Raw genomic sequence first — 22173 nt, 5'->3', positions numbered from 1 at the left:
GAATATTTATGTTCACTGCAGTTCACTACAACACAAGAGAATGTTATTGGACATATTATATACATTCTTTTTGTCGTCTACGGGTAAGATTTTATAGAACCGATAAAAAAACACAACCTTTTTTTTAACGAATGAGGACATGGGGTGTTTCTATTATTGTACGGTTCAAAACTATACACGTGCAGAGATAAAAATCTTTTTTACCATTATTTTCTCGTTTAACTTAGTGGAATGTAATAATATTTTTACAAATTCAATTGATAGTAGACAAGTAATTATAATAACAAAAGACCACTTTTCAGAAAGCTAAATGAAAACATTTTCACTTAGGTAATTATCTAAAAATAATTAAAATTATTATTTTAAACCTTTGAATGAACTTCATATTTTAGAGTTTCGAATAAGAATTAATCATTCAATTGTTGTAATGATTTAATTTACCAAATATATTATGTGTAATTAAAGACTTGTATTCAACACAAATTAAAGTTGACATTGCCTTGAGCGCCCCACATTTTATATGTTTGAGTATTAATTTTCGCTAATAATTTATTTTGTAATTGTCAGCTTAATGTTTTGCGCGCAGATTAGAATTACTTTAAAACAACTGCTAAGAGTCGCATTTTTTCTTTATACGACTCCGAATGTCAACTTTATAAAAAAAAAAGTTATAATAATAAAAAAGAATTTGTATTTTAAGTATAGACTGCAGTCAAAGACTAGAATAAATAATGATTGTAATATTATATTACAACCAATACAGGAGTTTATATAAATATATAAGATTTGAACTTTTGATAAATAAATTATTTATATATTAACGTATTTATAATCTGAGTAGGTAGTTTATTATTTCCTGGAAAACAAATTTGATAATTTAAGAAAATTAATTTTTTAAGTGAATTGTTCGTGTTTTTCTTGTGGTAAAAGGTATTTTTAATATCTAATCATTCGTGTTATATTGGCTGTATGTACTTTATCAAAATAATCAGTTTACAATTTTTCGTTGCGTTATATTAACAGTATGTATGATACATACGCGTTTGATTATTCTTATAACGATTAATATGAATTATTATAAAAATAATTAATTTATCAATGAGTGATTACAACTAGGAAGATAAAAATACACTGTAAATTACCAATTTTTAATTTTTATTAATCTATAGCAGTCTAACATGTATAATAAAAAAAAAGCTATCATAATTTAAGACTTAAATATATTGGTACATTGATAAATTATTTTAGTGTATCAGAGCATGTATGTTCTGATCATATCATTTTAGGTAATATATTTATTATCTAAATTATAAAAACTTTGGTAGGTATGATTAAAACGTTGAATTATATTAAATACATATTATGGACCTACTCAATATAGTTTCTAACATTGCACATCAACACTCGATACTAATCGTATTAAGACTATAACTAAACAAAACAACAATACCTATATTTACACATTTGATGAAATTTCTATAAAACATTAAATTAGACACCAAGAAAGGTATGGATAGATTTATTTCGTTATTGTAATTAATCACGTCTACAAGTACTATACACGAACAGCATTCATTTAAGCAACACAATAAAATCTTAATACATAGTAAAATTAGTTTAGAAATAAAACAAAATAACTCTAATCGATTTCGTTTCATGTGTAGTTTAAATTATATACTAATATAACAACAAAGAGAAAATTTGCTCATATTTAACAAAATGGCTACGAAAAAGAATTTATTTACCTTAAGCGTACTGTAAAATGAGTAGGCTGGGTACTTAATTTCTAAAAGCAAATAATGTGTTATCAGTGTTGTAAAAAGATATATATATATATACAATACAAACGTATGTAAATATACACAAATAAATAAAACTAGTTTATTATGTACAGTACATGTTAAAAATGGAATAACTTATAAACACTTGCTTCCTTCTTAAAACCAATATAGATCTTTAGATGTTTCTTGTACTTGTGCTTCTAAACCTGAAAAAAATATGTTGAAACTCTTGTAAGTTTTTTACTGCATATTTTTTAAAAATTTACTTCAATTAATATTAACTATAACCAATAGTGATAATTATAAACAAAACATTGTTCATTTAGTGACTTGTATAAATTAGGAAACGTAAGATTTTTCTATAAATTCGTTTATAATTAAAAGTTTCAATAAACTACCAACAAATATAAGTGAACAAATTAAAATATATTTGTCATTAAACTCTATCTATGCATTTTAATTGTGAAAATGAAAACATTTTAATATAAAAATAAGTGATGTCATGTTATTTGATTGTATACTGTGCGGTTACGGTTAGCAAGTAACTTTTTAATGAAGATGAATATATTTAACACGTCACACGTATATTAAGTTAGGCCAAGTACAGCTTTTCTCTGTATAGTTTTATTATTATTCATTTCGTTTCTTATAGTGTTGAAGTTGAGCAAGAAATATATATGTACATTATACACACACTGCTTTACAAGAGTAACTGTGCCAGTGACAGGGAAGCAGCTTTGACACAAGAAAGGAAGACGATGAGATAACGAACGAGATGTGGTAGCTGCGCATCTATATGCCGGAAAACACGGTTGTGTATATACAACGAGGGGTTGATGAAAAGGGGGATCCTAGGGTTTTATTAAAACGAAAGGAAGGTTGAGTTATGAGAGGAATTCAAAGCCGTTCATTTCACACACCACTGTGTTCCTCTACACGAGCCTGTCGCCAAGGACCGCCTACCACTGTAAGAAGTGCACTTTAAGTAAAACAGTCGAGTGACTTGAAGCGCGCAAAACAATAAAGTGAGAGCGAACGTAAAAAACGACTGCGTTTTTTCTTTTCCGGTTTCTTCCCGCGTAATGGAGTAATCATTATCCTCGACGCAGCTTTTCATATAGCAAATAAACGACGATGACCCCATTTCCTCCACTTTTGCTCATTTGAAAATTATTCTATAAGTTAAATCAATCCAATGCAAACTGTATGAGTCAAATAGGAAATTCGATATTTTTTTTTTTTGAAATCCATTTTAAAATTATATTGAGCTTCATAATTTTGACAACAATTTTAATCGACTATCAATGATAGATTAAAAATGATGATTTTTAAAAGCGTCTGAAAATACAAAATTTGAGAAGTTACTCGACAAGGATTGATTATATGTTAAGATTTAAACGATATTATCTAGTTAATAGAAATAACTTTTTCTTGTCTTTAAATAGCTGTATATATACGAGGGTAAACATTTTTTTTTTCAGTTAAAGTTATGTGAATTACCATCTGAAATAAAAAATCGAAATTTCTCTTTAAAATCATTATAAATAAAACATTTTTTTCTGAAAGAAATAGAAACCAAAATTAAATTAAAACATTAAAAATTTAATAATAATATTCTCTCTGTTTTACTCGTTAAAATCTAAAAAAAAAGTATCTTTGAAACTCGAAACATTTTGTTGAATGACAAATGCATGCAATATTTTATTATTAATCAGTAAACTAGTGTATTAAACATTATATTTACGAGCGCAATTAATTACACATTTTAGGCGTTAATAAAAAGCATACGCAAACTTATTAGCTGGTTTTATGTGCACATTTTATCATTTATGACCACAGTTGCCCTGGTAACGTGGCACAACTGTATAGGGTGTGGTCATCCCGAACCAATGACGCCGCCCGTTTAAAACGCGTAGCAAGTACCTACAACTTCAATCGATATATGCTTCGTTTTCTAAAAAGCGTACAAACGTACTCCTAAATTATAATATCATTGTAAATCATATTATAGTGATTTATAACAAATTACAGATAATGTTACATTTGCTCAAATATACAAAATAGAGGCGTTGTTTATGCCACACTCATCACTATAATAGCCTCGATTAAGATTTTAATTTAAAACGTTGATTATTAACACAAAATTAATTATTCCCCAATAACAATATTTAATACAACAATAACTGGTCATAAAAGTAATTAATTCAAAATCATTATTGTTTAAAATTTTATGGACATGTTTGTATATTTATGCAGCTTTAAAAAATCTATTTCGATAATTCGAATTCGTTAAAAACTATGCGTAGAGGTAATATCGAATAGAAAATCTCTTAAAAGTACCCTTATCGTATACAATTCACGATGTGCGTTTTAATTATAAATAAAATTAATACGAAAAAATATATGTACATATTCATTTATTTATGATTCTATAAAAATGATAAAATGCAAGTAGTAATTGTTAAGCAATGCATTTCTAAATATACATTTAATTATTTTTGTTTTTTGAAGTAATCTATATAAAGGGTTATGAGTCAATTAAAAAGTTACGTAGGGAAATTACTTTCATTGTGTTTATCATCTCAAATGTTGTCACTTTCCGTACGCCCAATCTTCAACGTAGGCATCGTAGACAGCAAAGTTGTTAATTAATTAAAGGAGCCAGAAAACTTAGTTAACATATTAAACTGACTAAGGTTACTATAGAAACAAAAAGTAAATAAAATTAAGTGTAAGTAAACTATTTGCAGTTTTATGCATAAAATTTCAATTTAAACGCATCTAAATCGTAGAACTGTACACTTGCATATTTTTTTCATAAATTCATTTACTCAAAATATGAAGCCAATGAAGATAACATAAAAATAATAATACTTTAAAAGAAATTCGAATTTCAATTACATTAATTAAAGTACTTCTCAAAAACATGAAGCTATTGTATTAGTAAATTCATTACAAACTCAATTAAATCATCATGTTATTCTTAAATTAAAATTTAACATGAAAACATTTAATTTGAAAATTATAGTGATGTTTAGTCCAAAATTTTCATACTCTGAGTGCATTTATCAAAATAAATCTTTTATACGTCTAGAGATGGCAGTCTCGATGTAGGTCTTTAGTTCAATTAACTTTATATGGACGATGTGATGACGTGCTCGACAGTTTCAAATCGTTTGTCAGCAATGCAGTTGTAGTCACGTGACCCGAAGTCCATGAGCCGACTTGTTTTTTTTTTGCTTTATCATTATTCTTTTCGCATAGGTTTCATTCGTTTTAAAAAGAACAGAAAATAAAAGGCAATTGCTAAATTATCGTCCATTGTGTCGGTTTTATATTTATTTATAATCGTGGCCTTGTAGTTGCAATACAACTATTGCCTAGTTATTCTGAAGTTACCTTAATATTTAGACATTTCTGAACTTTTCCTTTATTGCAATCTAAATATCATTGTTTAGCGTGATTTCGAATGAAAACATTTCTCTAACATATTTATGTATTTTTACTTAATAATTTTTTATATTTATGCCTTTACAGTTATGTAAACATGCGCAACTAACATTAATTCGATGTTTAACTACACCAACCACTTATTTAATCCATAATAGCAACGGGAGACCAATTTACCAATTCAAGATAAAGGGATAATAGAAACTCGTTAAATTAAATTAAAAATTAGTTATTCATAATTAGCTTTTGTAGTGGATGATTAAAAAAAGGTCTTTTCCTAAAAAATTAGGCCTCCCAATGACAGAAGTAGAAAATTTCCCCTTTTGAAATTTTTTAATTTAAATCTGCCATTTGTAACACTGGTATTATAACTTAAGTGTTTCGACAATTTAATACTTAAACTAGTATATTCAATTAAATAAAATTAAAACTATATTAAAAATATTATTAATTTAAAAAATAAAAATATTAAACTCAAAAAGCCACAAAAAATTACTGAAAAATCGCGGATCCATAATTCGGAAATGATGTTACCATTATCAATGCTAAACCCAGTATGTGGCTTTTTGATTTTAATATTTTTAATACAGTTTCAATTTTATTTAATTAATTAGCCACGAGTGATCGATTTTATTTTAAATTATACCATACCTGGAACAGTAGGGTATGATGAATAAGAAGCTCCAGTGTCTAAAACTGGATGATGAGCACTATTTGGCCATGGCTCCATACCAGGTTTACTATGATATTGATGTGGATGTGGGTGACTAGAAGAAGGAGGTGGCGGTGGTGGTGCTAACCTAGAAGTCGGTGGTGGTAATAAAAGACTGCTATACTGAGCAGCCATATTATGGTGGTGGTGATATTCATGAACAGCTCTGTAAATTAAATAAGATGTTAAATTATTTCAAAGCCCACACTAATTAGAGAAGTTAAATCGAATATTATTTTTGCATAAATGTAACATTTACCTATGATGGTGATGGGCAGCCGCTGCGGTATACTGTTGGTAATGGGTCTGCCAAGGATCTGCTGGAGTTCCAGCAGTGCTGTGATGATGATATACCGTTTCGGGATGGTAAACCTGACTAGTTGAGTGATGTGAATGATAGTTGCTGTTCCAAAACGACGCCGGGAAATTTCTAGATGACATCGGTGAAGAATCTATCAAAATAAAATATTTATGGAGTATATTAAATTGATGTATTTGAAAACCTCATTTTGTATTATTCTATTTTATTTGAAATAGAATCATTCGGTGATTAGATAATTTTACAATAAATGTATATATGCAACGGTGATGCAAGAGGACGATATGAAGTGGTTATAACTTTTAATGTATCAAGATCCGACACTGAATAAACAAATCTAAAATAATTAGGGTATTATATCCCCTTCTTAGAATAATATTTGAATCAGAAGGCAAATTTGAGGTATGATAATAATTGATCACTTGTGGCCAACATTATTTGAAATTAAAAATATATTTAAAATATAAATTGAAAACTAAAAAATTAATAAAAATATTTTTATAAGTCAAGTCTTCTTTTCTTCGTTTTCCTCGCCTTGATCCCAACTACTTGGGGTCGGCCAATTTTTCTAAGTTAAGTAATCATACAAAAATTGATTGATTGATCCCCTGCCAATACACAATTTTTAACAACGACAACTGCACTTTTGAATAATTTCCAGATAATATAAAAATCTAATTTGTTTTACTTTTAAACACAGCAAAAGAAACTTCAATTTTTTTTTTGCAATAACTCAACAAATTATTGAACGAATATCTTTGTTGTACTACTGTGTAAAGTAATTTGTCCTGTAGAATATTCTATTAAGAAGTAAATTTTCAAAACAAGTTGAGTTGTTATATCGTTATAATAGGTCTCTCAATTAATTACTGTATATTCAAGTAGACGAAAATATTTATACGGAATAAATTCCCTTATATATTTTTCTAATTATACCAATTAATAAAAAAATATTTAAATCTCATGGGGACGAGAACTTTTAGAGATTTTCATAAACCAAAAACAAACCCTCAACTTCAGTTAGGATCCTATCGTTTTTGTCTCCGCGTATACTCATAAGAATTATTTTAAAATCGAATTTAGAGTATTGGATCTTACCTATTTTGCGCACCGCGCGGATAAAAAGAGAAAAGATACCGATCGGAGTCGGCGTTTGGTCACAAAAGACATTCGGAGAAGTGCAAACGAATATAATAACGTATTGAAACGTGTGTAAAAAAAAACATTCAATAAAATATAAAAAACAATAAGGAATTAAGAAGCGAATAAAACAAGTGTGTGTATACAAAACTGGTTTGGTCAAGTCCAATATAATTTACAAATCTACTCGACAACACTGCACACACATACGCATACACAGACAAACTACACACACTAGTATAAATACACGAGCTTCTTCTACACCTGTAAAAGACAACAATAGCTCTTCCGAGCCGAAGAGTAAAATAAATAACTGAAACAGTGGACCCGTGGGAAAGCCCGAATACAACACATTATTCGTATTACAACCGAACACCCGACTTCTATAAATCTTTTTCCAAAATGACCGCGCGACACCGTTTGCTCACCGCCGATACAATTTCAATATTGAATTATTCCATAAGTGTAAAAGTCTTTAAGCAAATTTTATTTTAAGGTACACTGGCGTATGTATACAGATACGACTTCAACGATGAAAACATAAAAAACTCCTTTCCAATTCGGAAAAAAGTATTCAGTATTCTAGAGCGTCAAAAAATCCCACAAGATTTAAGGGCCCTAATAAATCTTTTGTAGGGATCATTTAACTAAATTTGATTACAAACGTTATTTTTTTAAAAGTTACAAATTTTGGAATATAATACCTAAAAAAAATCCGCAATACATAAAATTAATACGATAAAACTATATTATTCTCAAACCCATTTGGAGGAGGGGTAGTATTATACTGCCCTGAATTCGCCACTGATATATGAATCGTTATTTTGATTTTTGATTTTATGTAACAAAAATTATTACAAATATTATTCGTCTTACAATACCTAAAAAAGGGTTAATTTTTTTTACAGTGTGTACATTTTAATTCACTGGTAGAAATTCGTAAGCATTTATTAAATTATTTTCTTTTAATTTATTTTTTTATTAATTAATCGTATAACATTAATTACTAATTCAAATGACAAAACTAGTAATTAAAGTTACTGGACGTTAAATGTAAACATTACATTCAATGTATGGTCATTAATAGCTAGTTCATCCGGGAATGTACTTGTTAAATATCAATAAAAACTTTTACTAGTGACCTAGAAAATCAACTTTGAAAGTAATGGTTTTTGTTTTAAAGTTTAATTACATTGTAAATATGAAATGGCAACATTAAGGGAACTGGCTTAGAAAAAATATACAGGCTTCAGCATATAGGTAATAATTATTCATATTAATAATCTGATTTGTAAAGCAGAAATTAACTATATACAAACACTTTTATCTCAGTGTGTTTGTAGTTGAATAATTTAATAGATGAAATCTATTTAAAATGTAACACTATATGAAATAATTTAATTTATTACTAAACTTAATTTATTTAAAAGTAACCTCTCGATTAAGTTGACTGTTTCGAATTCATCGCTTAATTTTAACCTTTAATATATTGAAGCTTAAAATTATGACTTTAGCTTCGTATACAAACACTGTAAGAAATGATCCTAAAATTCTCATACGTCAGTATAATATTTTTAACGCACACACGTCATTGTACACACAAATATACATTTTTAATAACTACTTATCCAAACTTTCCTTTACGCTGTATACATTGAAAACTTCCAATACATATATGTAGTAATTCAGAACATTTTTCTTATGAGTGAAGCTATAAAAGCATAATTTTTTATGGACAATCTTAAAGAGCCTTATTCAATACAGCTTAATTTTACAACAAGCATAAAAAGTAGATTTGCACAAAATCAGCCAACACGATTATTTTCTCAAGATAAGTTAATAATAGTTGCCACTAAAAAATATTATTAATCGTTGTAGATCCGTGTACTTGAGTAATGTTCGAAATAATCGTGTTATGTTACAATACAATACAGTATTGTAAAAACGTTCACGGTCGACGAGCGATCAACTCGGATCCATTGAATGTATTAAAAATCGACATCAACAACAATGAACATCGAAACATTAATCGCGTAAACATTGCAATTTGGATTGTGTTATTCGCCGCACTTGCACGTGTAAGTATATATGACGATTGTAACGCGTTAATAAGAACCAGTTTTGGTGAGAAAGGAAGACACGGCATTCCGCGACTAGAGGTGTTTGACAATACGAAACCAAAGCGTTTTCTGATTAATTAAAAACCTTTTAAGTGACACTCGTTTTTCACACGGTTCACATTGACAAACTTATCAATAATAAACAAACGTTGGCAAGAATAAAACACATATCAGAAAACCGAATTTCTGTGGCATTTGATGTGCATTAAATGAACATTACAAACCTTTGGTCGAAGTTTGGTGTGCGCTGTTCAGCTTTTGATCGCTGTTTAACGCCCTGGAAAAGTGTTCGTCCACTACGGAAGCCACGTCTCCTGTGTAATGGGTAAATACCACGCAGTTGACGGACACGTACTGCGCGTGTGCTGCGGTGCGCCTATCTCGCGATCTCGAGTCGTCCACGTTATCTTCTTCATCGTCCATTTCGATGCGTACGCCTATGACATCAACAAAAAAAAAAAACCACAAGTCAGCCAAACAACTTAAGCGAAAAAAAACTTTTCAAATCCATCAAAAGTTCATTAAATCTTATTTTCGGGTTTCGTCTTAATTTTGTTGACGGTGAAAAAAATCACCGTTTAAAAAACTGTTCCTCCCTCATTGTGAATACATTAACACCTCGTTAAAAGAACCGTGGTCTGAATTATAAATATATCACACTCGAAACAAGGGCGATTTATGTGATGAACCGCGTATTCACCGGTTGTTTATTATAACGTTGTTTATTAAGATGGTCGTGTTCTTACAACAAAAAGCAGATTAATCTCAATATTGCGAATATAAAGCGGATACCGCCTTAGCAATTTGCGTTGCCATAGTGTGTTAATTGAAAAACCGTTGGGGCGAATACGCATTGTCTTTTGTAATCACTTTAAACTTCTTAAAGTACACGAATAATACACAATGTGTATTGAGCGTAAACGTTGGTGCAAATCTGTTGGAATACAATAACACTCGATGAAGAGAATTAACATATAATTTAGTAAATCGATCGAGTTCATTTATTAAATAAAATTAAAACTGTATTAAATTATTAATTTAAAAACTAAACGCTGTATAGCGTTGATAATGGTAACATTGTATCTAAATATGTATCCGCGACTTTTCAGTAATTTTTTGTGGCTTTTGAGTTTAATATTTTTTAGTTTTTAAATTAATAATAGCTTTAATTTTATTTGATTAATTAGCCACGAGTGATCAATTTCTGTTATTCATTTATTAGTTCATTTCTAGAACATTTATAGTCCCGCTTCAATTTAAAATATTCAAATTATAAAAATAATTGTGTTATGCAAAATAAATATTATAAATTAAAAACATATTGATATAAGCAATTCTGTAAAAACAAATGTGTGTGCAAAGGCTCATGATTTATGTACTTCTGACGTTAGAGAGGACACTATTGGCATACGGGTCTCCAGATTAATAGCTTCGATAATAAATGAAGAGTAAAATTAAAAAAATTGAAAACTTTTAGAATTTACTCTGTAATTATTAACTTTTACAGAAAAAAATTAAGTGGAGACTAACATAGTAGTACCAGTATAGATAGAATTTTGAAAGCGGTTAACATCACTAGCATTAAACGCTTCGGTGCAACTATTAATAAAGAAAGACAAGAAACATTTTTTACAAATTTTGACTTATCACAGAAGAAAAAACCCTTTAAAAATTTTAAAGTGGTTTAGACTTAAAGAACACAGACAATATATTACAATATCAAAATTTTAATTAAAAAAATGTGTGTAAGATAGGCTACTACATTCAAATTTGTACAAGACTGTTAATTATTAGTTTTGGTTTGATTTTTATCAAATGCATATTAGAAAAAAATTATTCTCTTTAGTATTATACATACAATTTTCATTTAATATTGTAAAATTAAAAAAAGTTATAATTGTGGCTATAGATTTTTGTAAATTGTTTCATTAGTAAATAAAAAAATGTTGCATTTTTTTACTTTAATATCTAATTATCAACAGTAGAATAATAGTCAAAATGATATTTTTCTTTTAATCTTATATTACATAAAGCTATTATACTATTTCAATTTGAATAATGTATTCCATTACGATTATAATTGTATAAATTACAATCAATACCTTTTCCACTACGTATCGAAGCTAAAATGTTAAATGATATATTCATTTAATTGATATTTTGTTAAACGAATGTTTTATTGGAATATAAATTTTGCAATAAATACTTTTTCGGTATAATTTTTTAAATCTTATTACAATTTTATATAGAATTATGAAACTCCAATAGCTGAAGAAAAAGTCAATATAATATAGTTCAGTAGTTTATAAATACTATCATACTAATCATAATTTTCAACAAATATCCGGGACATACTGAATTCTAAATTTATGAGGGAAGTGGTGCTTGACTCCTATGCTCCAATAGTCTCTTCCCTTCATCTTTGTAATCTTTGTATACAGTAAAAAAAAGAACACTTGATTGACGATCAAGCCTGTAATAAGAGTAATCCAGTAAGTGTCGTGGCCCACAGGTTTCCTGGTTTTTTAGATTTTTCATTAAAGCTAGTACAAAATATAGAACTCAGATGGTGTCTGTAATATAGGCGTCTCAGTTAAAATGGGATTCCGGAATTATAAATTTCAAGCATTATTAATAATTTCATATATATTTAAATGGAACAAATAAGTAGGGCTCCAACAAAATAAATGCATTTTTAAATATTGTTAATTTATTCCGAAAACATCAGCCAATAAAATTTTTTATTGGTTTGAAAACTTAGCAATGTGTTGTTACCATGGTTAGAGTTTTAAGGAGGATTAGGGAGATATCCCTTCTTAAAATTAAAAATATTTCTACACTACAATATAAACTGGCGACTAGGGTTATTATATTTTAAGCACTGTATTATAAAACACCATGAATGTCAAAATTTACATTGGTCTTATAGAACATTTTAAACGTTTTAAATTATTTACTCATGTTTTAAACGGTTTTTTTAACAACCCCGCCAACAACAAAGTTGCACAAACTCGAGACTGTTCAAAGAAGCTTCAACAAAATGTATAAACGCATATATTCCGGGTTTATTACTTATAAAAAAATCAATTTATCGTCTCTACTTAGAGAAGTTTGTTAGAATTAATAATGTACCCAATATTGAGTTAAGAGAACTATTTTGATTATTTTACAATTCAAGTCGTTAGGGCTATGATCGATACACATTTACATAAAAATGTGATACTAAAAGTTATATCTGTAGTGTTATGCAATTTTCAATGCTACTCTGATGGTCTTTGAAAAATATTTTTATAAAATTCAGTTATTCATTGATGATAACGCGACAAAAGTACGCCCATGTGAGTATGAACAACGTGCGGTAAATCTTAAACAACTATTACGTTTATATTATTATTATTTATATATTCAAGCGATAATAATTTTAATTACCATCTCGGGACGTTTCTTCCTCTTTGTGCACTACAGAAGAGTTGTTGGCAGTTGCAGGTGATAACGCTGGACTAGAGATTCCGCCAACTGGTCCCACACTAGACGCTCCAGATCCGACGCTGCTGTGGTGTGAATCTGCATGCTCTGCTAAATTTGTCCATCGATTAGCTGGCGAATCATTACCTCCAAGTGGAGAAGATGTAGATGGTTGTTGATGCGTTTCCAAAGTTCTTAGCTAAATAAATAAATACCAATAGATAAAATAATAAAAAAAAATTTTTTTTGGAAAAGCATTATTTATAATAAATTTATGAAATTGTAATGCATTTTAAAACAAAATGATATATTATATTGAAATTAAAATTAAAAGATTGGTCCAAATTTAATAAAAAAAAAAAAAGGAAACTGAGCTCCACTGATAACGATATTTACTTTAATATTCTGCAGAACTAACAATCTAATTAACTTTTATCATAAAATGTAAATAATTAATTTTTTTTTTTTTTTAGTGATGTACAAAATGAATAGCGATAAATAATTTGTTAATTACATTTATAGCTGATATTCATATAATCATATACTAATTTTAGATTTATCTCAATTGGTACGAAGGTAATTTGTAACAGATATTGAAGACTGCAGTTATTCTATAGATTAATGACATTTAATTAGTATTAAGCCGATCGACGAACAGAAGACAGCAGATGTCGTGTAACCGGTTGAACGTAGACGAAAGAGTTGAGGGAACATGTGAAAAAGTAGTAGCCCAAAGTTTTTTCTTCCGAAAAATATCAATTGTCTTATCATCATCATCATCCATAACAGACCATTGTAAACATTATATACACACACATAATAATAGTTAAAAAAACATAAAAAAAACCTAAACAAGAATAAATTGTAAGATGGACCAGATACTGCAGGAATGTGGAGTCGGATCTGACTTAAAAGAGCATTCCTCATGTCCCAGCACACACCGGCTTCCCTGATGACCATAAATCAACATGGATACATACTGACCGCCGGTGTACCGAACTACGGTATATTTCACTTTTTACTTCCACACGTTAAATATCGTTTGGTATTTAATACATAACTGAGAACGTTCATTATCAGAAAGTTTAAGCTTAGAACGCATCGTTATTTAGAATTTAAAATAATATTTGCGAATATTACAAAATATATTAAAATGCTATATAAATAATAACATTTTTTAGAAAAATAAGAAAGGAACATTATTACAAGTAAAATAACGATGCAATTACTTTTATTTGTTTTGTAATGTGTATATATATTTTTTCATCATGGGAACCGTGCGGCACACACAGTAGCCCAACAATATGGAATTCTACTCATCCCAGAAATTCCAATTTGTTCATTAGACATGGGACGTTAAATATTTCAAATGTTTCTCCGTTGAACGCATTATGTATTTCACATGCATGAGAGTATTCCTTACCGGTTGTATTATCTACCCAATATTCAGATCGGAATTTTTCTTGTAAATATTATAAAAAAATATTAGTGCGACTATAAGTAAAAAATTATTATTATATTTTAACTAAACAGCTAACACTACGTACGAATAAAAAAACGGAGACAATATGCGAATACAACGTTCCATAAACATTGTGTTTGAACGAAAATTTATTTCGGTACGAATAGAAAAAATATATTAAATTTTAACCTTATAACATAAAATATTGTGCCAGAAGAATAAACCTATCTAAAAATAAAAGGAAATATTCATTTATTGGTGAATTTCTTTCTTTATTTAAAAAAAGTAAATACTTTTTTTAAGTATTTATCTTTTTTCTTCAAATTTTTATTAGCACATAAATTAATAATTTACTAGCCGTTAATGTATTTATATGTATTACCGCTATTGTGCCGAATTAATGAAAAATATTTGTAACTACTAATTTTTCAATAACGCAACCAGATGAAAGTTTGCGAAAACCATAAAAATGTATTTTTTATACGCTAGAAAAGCTAGTGCTAAAACGAATAAAGGTTTTAATAACATTTTTTTTCATATTATTAAAAACAATTCTTGGAAAGTACATTATGCTCCAAAACTATCACGTCTCAGAAAATAAGGTTGTTACACAACACACATTACGCATTACAAACATAAATTACAATTGAGGAGATAATTATATTAAATTAATGTAATATAATTATTATTTTTCTAATTCTACTTTCAATTCAATTTTGTTATCCTGAAATAATAAATAATAATTAAAAGTTTTTAGAATACTACAAAAAAATATAATGAATGACCTTAGTTTTTTGTACTTTTCGTGACACGTCTACAATTATGACTTCGAAAATTAGTACTTTACTCTAAATAAATATATTTAATAAAAACCAAAGATGTCAGGTAAAATAAACTGTTCCTTTTAAAGATAAGCGATAAATTAACTCTTTTTCCCGAAAAAAAAATTTTATTTAATAAATTTACTTTTCGATTATATATAAAACTGCAAATGTTAATTAGGTACTATGTACTTAACGAAACTTAAATACTGTAAATATACATTTCCACTTAAATGTGTTAAAATACTAAGTACCCAATGAACACTATAATACACACATGGTGTATTTTGATACAGAAACGTTTAATACTGTCTTTTATACATAAATATAAAAACCTAGAATAAAATTGTCAACATCAATATTGTCCGTTGATTATTTATGTAAATTTGCGTAAATACGGGTTTGAATAACTTATACAGTCACTTGCAAGTTTAAACAATCTTGATAAATACACACAGAAATATACAAAAATAAAATATGACCATAATCATATAATCTAATGTTACTAATTTACATTTAAAAAAAAAGGAAATGTTGTGTTACAAAACTTGGTGTATATTTTATGAGTAATAAAAATTAGTTTTAAACTCTTATTTTGTTTAAAATTAAAACTATATTAAAATATTATTAATTTAAAACTAAAAAATATTAAACTCAAAAAGCCACAAAAATTACTAAAAAAGTAATCAGTAAAAAGTGTCACTATGTGTTAAGCGTTGATAATGGTAACATTGTTTCCAAAATACGTAAATGCGGTATTTCAGTAATTTTTTATGACTTTTATTTCGAGTTTAATATTTAATAGTTTTAAATTAACAATATTATTAATATAGTTTTAATTTTAAGCAATATTAGTGATCAATTTTTATTATATCTTATTTTGTGGCATAGCTTGATGGTCTATTAATATTTGAGTTGCAATTATTGATGAAATTAAATCTTTATTGGTGTGGATATTAAGGAGCAGTATTAAAAGGGCTTTTGTTCCAGTTATTTCTAAATGTGTAAATGACTATTTCTCAATTTCGAGAATGTTCGGTAAAAGTAAAAAAAGATTTTAGGGTGCAAACATTGAATATTACTCCCAATGAAATTTTTTTTTAACATAGACCTAGACGTTAGTGAAAATACTTAAAAAAAACCTTCAACAATTAAATAGTAATAATTTTTTTTAAGGATTAACAAATTCATTAAATTGGCTCTCAAATCTGATAATTTAGACATCACATCGTTTTTATAAAGAATTTATAATCAGACACGACTCCTATGACTTAGGGGACTAATTTTTAATGTTACAACCCAATTTTTAATAGCAATAATTGTAATACAATTAAATATATTCATAATTTTTTGACCCAAAGTATCAGACTAAAACGTGCTTCAAAAATTATAAATCTATGATAAACATAAAAATTTTAATTTAATACAAATGAGAGTGTTTTAACTAATAATATACCTAACACACTAACCACTGAATAAATTTATAGAGTGCATGCGAGATTAAAAATTCTCAAAAAAAAGTTACTCGTCTAGTTATCGAACAATTAAATTGTAATAATTCTTATTACAAATTAACTAGTAACATCTAGATTTTTATAAAATATTTTATCTTCTCTTAAACTTTAATACTTTTAAGGATATCACATAAAAAACAAATCTATTAGAATGAATTTAAGTTCAAAACGAAATTTTGATTGCTTATTTAAATATCAACAATGATCATGATTTCATAATACAATATTTCATACTGTAAATCTACATCATTTCATTTTAGAGATGAATATTACTATAAAATAAGCCCCCCGTTCCCTTGGCCTCTGCCTATCTACGTCGCTGAATGTCATAAAAGTGTTCTACAGTTTGTTATTTAGTCATGCATCATAAATCAACAAAATTTACCTAAATTAATATTTTAAATTTATATTTACTGAGAAATTTTTTTTTATTATATAACAAAAATATAGTAGAAAACATAATATTATCTACATACAAGAAAAGAGACCTCAATCAATACCAAAATTTTTACATGGCGAAGGACTAAAGGTCTTTTGTTTTTTGCTTATTACATACTCTTACTAACGCCAAAGTCATATACTGTTAATAGTAATTTTCTAATGAGGAGTTATAGCCCCTTTAGTCTCTTTTGACTTCCTAACTATTCTTAATAATTTAATGTTATTAAATTAAATTATGTACCCTTTTAACCAAGAATCATGAACAACATTAATTGTTCTAAAGACTATTCTGTTTCGCTAAATTTTTAAATAAAATGGATTATTGTGTTCTAAAGCACTTTCTGTAATATTTATTGCATAATAATTTTCTTGAATACATTTTAAAGATAAACCATAATTATTTTACATAATTGACTAAATTATATAATCACATAATATGTCCAATATCAATTTTTTGTCGCTGTTCTTAAAATAATATTCAAATACGACTTCTAAAACAAAAATTAATTTAATAAAAAATTCAACAAATTATTTATTTATTTTATGAAAGTTAAAACTACTATGGAATACAATATCATATTGTTAAACTCAAGAAAAACAATAAAACGTTGTCATTTTAAAAAAGAATATTGAAACATATTTTTAGTTAAAAAAAAATTATCTGCTATATTTCCTGTAATATTACAAAGTTAAAATAACTTATTTAATTTATACAAATATGAGACATTTCCATAATTACTCGTCGAATTACATCGTTTTATCATAGAGATGACGACAAATAAGTTTAATTCAATGATTATTTAAATTTAAAACCTATTTTTTGTCTATCATTAACAAAAATAAATTGAAAATAATAAATAAAAATTTGTATTACCCGATCATATTGATGAGTGAAAGGGGCAAAGTGGTGGTGTGGTGCTCTGGACGGCGGAGCGGCCGTACCTGAGGATCTCTGATATAAATACGGATAATACGCCTGATACATAACCTCTGTGCAGCTCATAGTCCGCACTCGGTACACGCCCGGCACATTTACAACGATTAAAAAATTCGTAAAAAATTAAATGGGCGATAATCAAAGTAATTAATACAATTATATTGAAAATAGTCTCGATTTGTTAGGTGAAACGGGGTGTTCCTTTCTTTCTCTGATATTGAAGTTGTAAATAAAGACTTTTTGTTTTAGACACACGCAAGTATTAGTGAAAACTAAAAAAAATCACCGCACCAATAAACTAACACACGTCCAATGAATTCAATAGAATACTACACTGTTTACTCAGATACACCGGCGAGATGACTGCGTGCGGCTCAGTGTATGCGCGGAACTGTTGTGATGATTTGTTCCGGTTGTACCTCGTGCGATGTACAGTCCATTGAAAGGCTTGGTTTTCCTGTTCCAGTGACACGCCTACCTCGTCCAATCAGATCGTGTCTTTGGCCGGCTACTCGGTACAGGAAGCAAGGTCGCTCGATTACCCCGTCCTTAACACCCAACACATCAACTCATTTTATCGTCCTTTAATGGGACCGCGTACACGTCTGCTATGAGCAGCTTTATATAATTATAATGCTTGAAGTACAATTAGTGTAAATTAAAAACAATAATTACATCACCCAAAGGACACTAATTCAAAAAATAAATTTAGGTTTTTCTCTCACAACTACCATATTTAAACTATCGTAGATAATTAGATGTAGGCAATTAGCAAAAGGCTAAGACATTTAAGTGAAGCCATCTTGAAGCCAAAATTATTGTAGAGTAAAAAATTATTTCAGTCAACTGAATAAATTTTTAAACTGTGTGACCTTTTAACGAAGTTTTTTTCTTTTATGGCAACCTATTTATCTAAAAATTGCCGACTAAAACTATAAAATACTGACTAATAGTGTATTATCCCCACAGTACAACTTAAATAAGATAGACTTGCATGAAAATAATTTTAATACTGTGTGCAGCAAACACCTAGATAGAATCTACTTTCAAAAAAAAAAAAAAATTTTAACTACTTACGCTCTCGAATTAATTCTACCCAATTATTTCTAATATTTAAAAATATATTTCCTACGCGTGAGGGGATTAAACATAAGAAACATGTATTATATCCTCTTAAAATTAAATAGTGAACACGTGATCATTATATTCCTTGCGGAAAGATTCATCCACTTTCCCTTCTAAGGAGTACATTTTTATGAATGTCATATTTTGATAAAGTTCTATATTATGCTTCCATCACTCTTTGTTATTATTTCGTATAAGGAGTTCATAAGGCATTGCGCAATTCACATAATTAATATTTTAGGTAGCATTTCTTAACGAATATCAAAATTTAATAACAGAAATTCATAAGAACTAATGCATTTGATCATTTGTACAGCGACTTATCGCGGCCGTATATTGATCACGTTATTTGTACAGTTTGGTATTCTAATTGTTACTAGGAAACACGGCGAGATTCAAAACTACTCTACAACGCGGTAATCGCATCATGATGACACCTTGTCATAGTACACAAAACTCTTCCAATTAATTCAATAAAGTAGAATTTGACGTTTTTATAACATTTAGTCTATGGTGGTTATTTGCAAAAATAAGTCGCAGCTTAAACAATGTGCATTACTACTTCATTTGTAAAAAGTATTTTACTTAGTGGTAGTATCCAGCGTTTGCTAGTGATTTTAAAGGGGCAGTAATTCAATAAGAAAATAATACAATTCAATAAGATAATTAGAATAAATACTGCATTACTATTAATAATTCTTATGAATTCTTGATACTGGAAATGAATTGAGTGATTGTTTTTTGTATTATCTATTATTTTAGTATTTATTATTTTAACGCCATCCTTTTACTCCTCATACCTGTGTATAAAAATAGTACTATCTTCTTAAATAATATGTTCAAAAATTATATAACAACCAGTCATTATCTAAGTTAAATCATATCTCAGTATTATAACTAGTTAATTTCGTATATTTCCATTAAAAAGACCATGTTGATTTAGATTTTAAAGGATAAGAAGAAGAAATAGAACAAGATTTTATCTTCGATACGACTATAAAAAGTTTTAGGGTTTAATTTGTCATACTTTTTGATCAACAATACATCAAAAGACCACAATATGTATTTAGCTGAAGCTATCAGCGCCATCATTTTGAAAATTTCCCCTCAATAAACAAAAATATCGTAAAAAATTACAGTTGTTATAATACTATTCATGTTAATTTTTTTAGTTTTCACTTTATATTGAAATAATTTTTAAAACTAAACGAATTTTTATTGATAATACTTCAAACATTTGCCTTGCTAGCAAGGAAAATATTGTCAACTGACAAAATGCTATTTTAAAATCCAATCATTAATCAAAATTCTGTGAGGAATTAAAAACATATCAAATTTTTTTTCTCTTCAATTTTTCATGTTTTAAAAAACTTACCTTCTCTAAACCTTTTAAAATTATCTAAAATCACAAAGTCTGGAGTTATTGAAAAAACCAAAAAACATATAATTTTTGGTAAAATTAGCAAATTTTTTAGTTTTTCATTGCAACCGATCTCTATGCCATTCAAAGCCAAATAAAATTTAAGTTCTTTTATGTACTATAAAAAAAAAATGACTTGTCTTCTATGAGTAATCAGCTTCCAAATTAGATAGCCATGTAATTTTGGTAGATTTAATAAATCACTGAAACTATTTGAATAATGATTGAATCAAAATACAATTTTCAGTGGTAACATTTAGAGCAAGTATCTCTTTATTTCAATATACATTTGTATGCAGTATTGCACTCGGAGTATAAATTAGGGTGTGGGTTGAAGGGTACCTACACAACATTATCATATTAGAATGTGATATATTAATATTGAAAAAATTAGTTTTTAATAAATATTTAATTAGCTAGCATAACACAGCAAAATGTCGATGATAATCTTTTTTTTTCCATATGCAGTCTCCATGCCTTTAACATATATTATTTATAATTCATCTTTCAAAAACCAATTTCTATCTTAAGACTTTCTTTTTACCGAATCATAAAAATACACAAGATTTCTCTTTTAGGTGAGGAATATAATCAAGAATCGACCAAAAAGTATGTAGAGAAGATTTTGTGAATAGTAAGTCGTCAATATATATTACTAATTTTGTACATTACCAAAATGTTATTTGTAATTTCAAAATGGAAATAATAATCTAGAGTAACAATTCAAATTGAATCATATTCTTTTGGTTTTTTTATTTCTAAAATTGTTCTGGCATCTACTGGAAATGTGTTAAAACAGTGGTAAAACTTTAAAATTCTTAATAATAATTATAATGCATCGTTAGTTACATTATAAGTAATAGACCATGTTACTCATTTTTTTATAATAGTATGCTTGGGATCTAAAACTTTAATCATATCATTAGAAGGTTTATTATTGTCAGATTCAGAGCTAAAAGGAATATTGTCAACATTTTCATGAATTGATAAATCAAAATTAAAGTCATAAATAGGGTTATAAAATAAGATCAAGTGAATCATTATACGTATAGTGTTAACAATTAACGACAAACTGCAGGACCAATAACTAGATTAATATCTAAAGATGGTTAAGTATGACATTGGTATTAAAAAGAAATCGACATTTTCACAACCTCATCTGAAAGTTTCCTGTTTAGTAAATTATTTTGGTATAATAAATAAAAATGTAATAATAAGAATGTAATAAATATTAAATTTCAACAAGATATATTATAAAGCGTGATTTTTTTATCATGTTTTCTATATTGCCAAAATTGATATATTTATAAATGTTAACTCGCAACACTATGCCTTATAGACAACTATACTTTAAGCATGTCTGTTGATAAAGTAATAATTAATAATAAATGGTCCGTATCGGTGATAGCGACGTCATAAAAAACCCAATTAGTTACCTGTATTTGTAATCCCTCATATATTACGTT

At 27.7% G+C, this 22173-nt stretch overlaps 1 protein-coding gene across 2 annotated transcripts; it reads right to left on the bottom strand.

Moving 5' to 3' along the window:
* Positions 1-1138: 1138 nt before the first annotated feature.
* Positions 1139-18578, bottom strand: LOC126903933 (protein vestigial-like). Of its 2 annotated transcripts, XM_050682511.1 has the most exons (6): positions 18100-18577; positions 12952-13186; positions 9747-9959; positions 6203-6395; positions 5883-6109; positions 1139-1987 (listed from the first exon to the last, which is right to left on the bottom strand). In XM_050682511.1, the coding sequence occupies exons 1-6, from the start codon at positions 18226-18228 to the stop codon at positions 1938-1940; spliced, it is 1047 nt and encodes a 348-aa protein (XP_050538468.1). In that variant the 5' UTR covers positions 18229-18577; the 3' UTR covers positions 1139-1937. The 2 variants fall into 2 exon arrangements, with proteins under 2 accessions (XP_050538468.1, XP_050538469.1); XM_050682512.1 differs by lacking the exon at positions 9747-9959 and having other exon boundaries at positions 18100-18578.
* Between the last annotated feature and the right edge of the window lie 3595 nt (positions 18579-22173).

Source organism: Daktulosphaira vitifoliae, unplaced genomic scaffold, assembly GCF_025091365.1.
Source record: "Daktulosphaira vitifoliae isolate Bord-2020 unplaced genomic scaffold, ASM2509136v1 Scaffold_4, whole genome shotgun sequence".
In the NCBI taxonomy this organism is placed as follows: domain Eukaryota; kingdom Metazoa; phylum Arthropoda; class Insecta; order Hemiptera; family Phylloxeridae; genus Daktulosphaira; species Daktulosphaira vitifoliae.
Note: the sequence above shows the minus strand (reverse complement) of the source record. Positions and strands in the feature narration are given on the sequence as shown.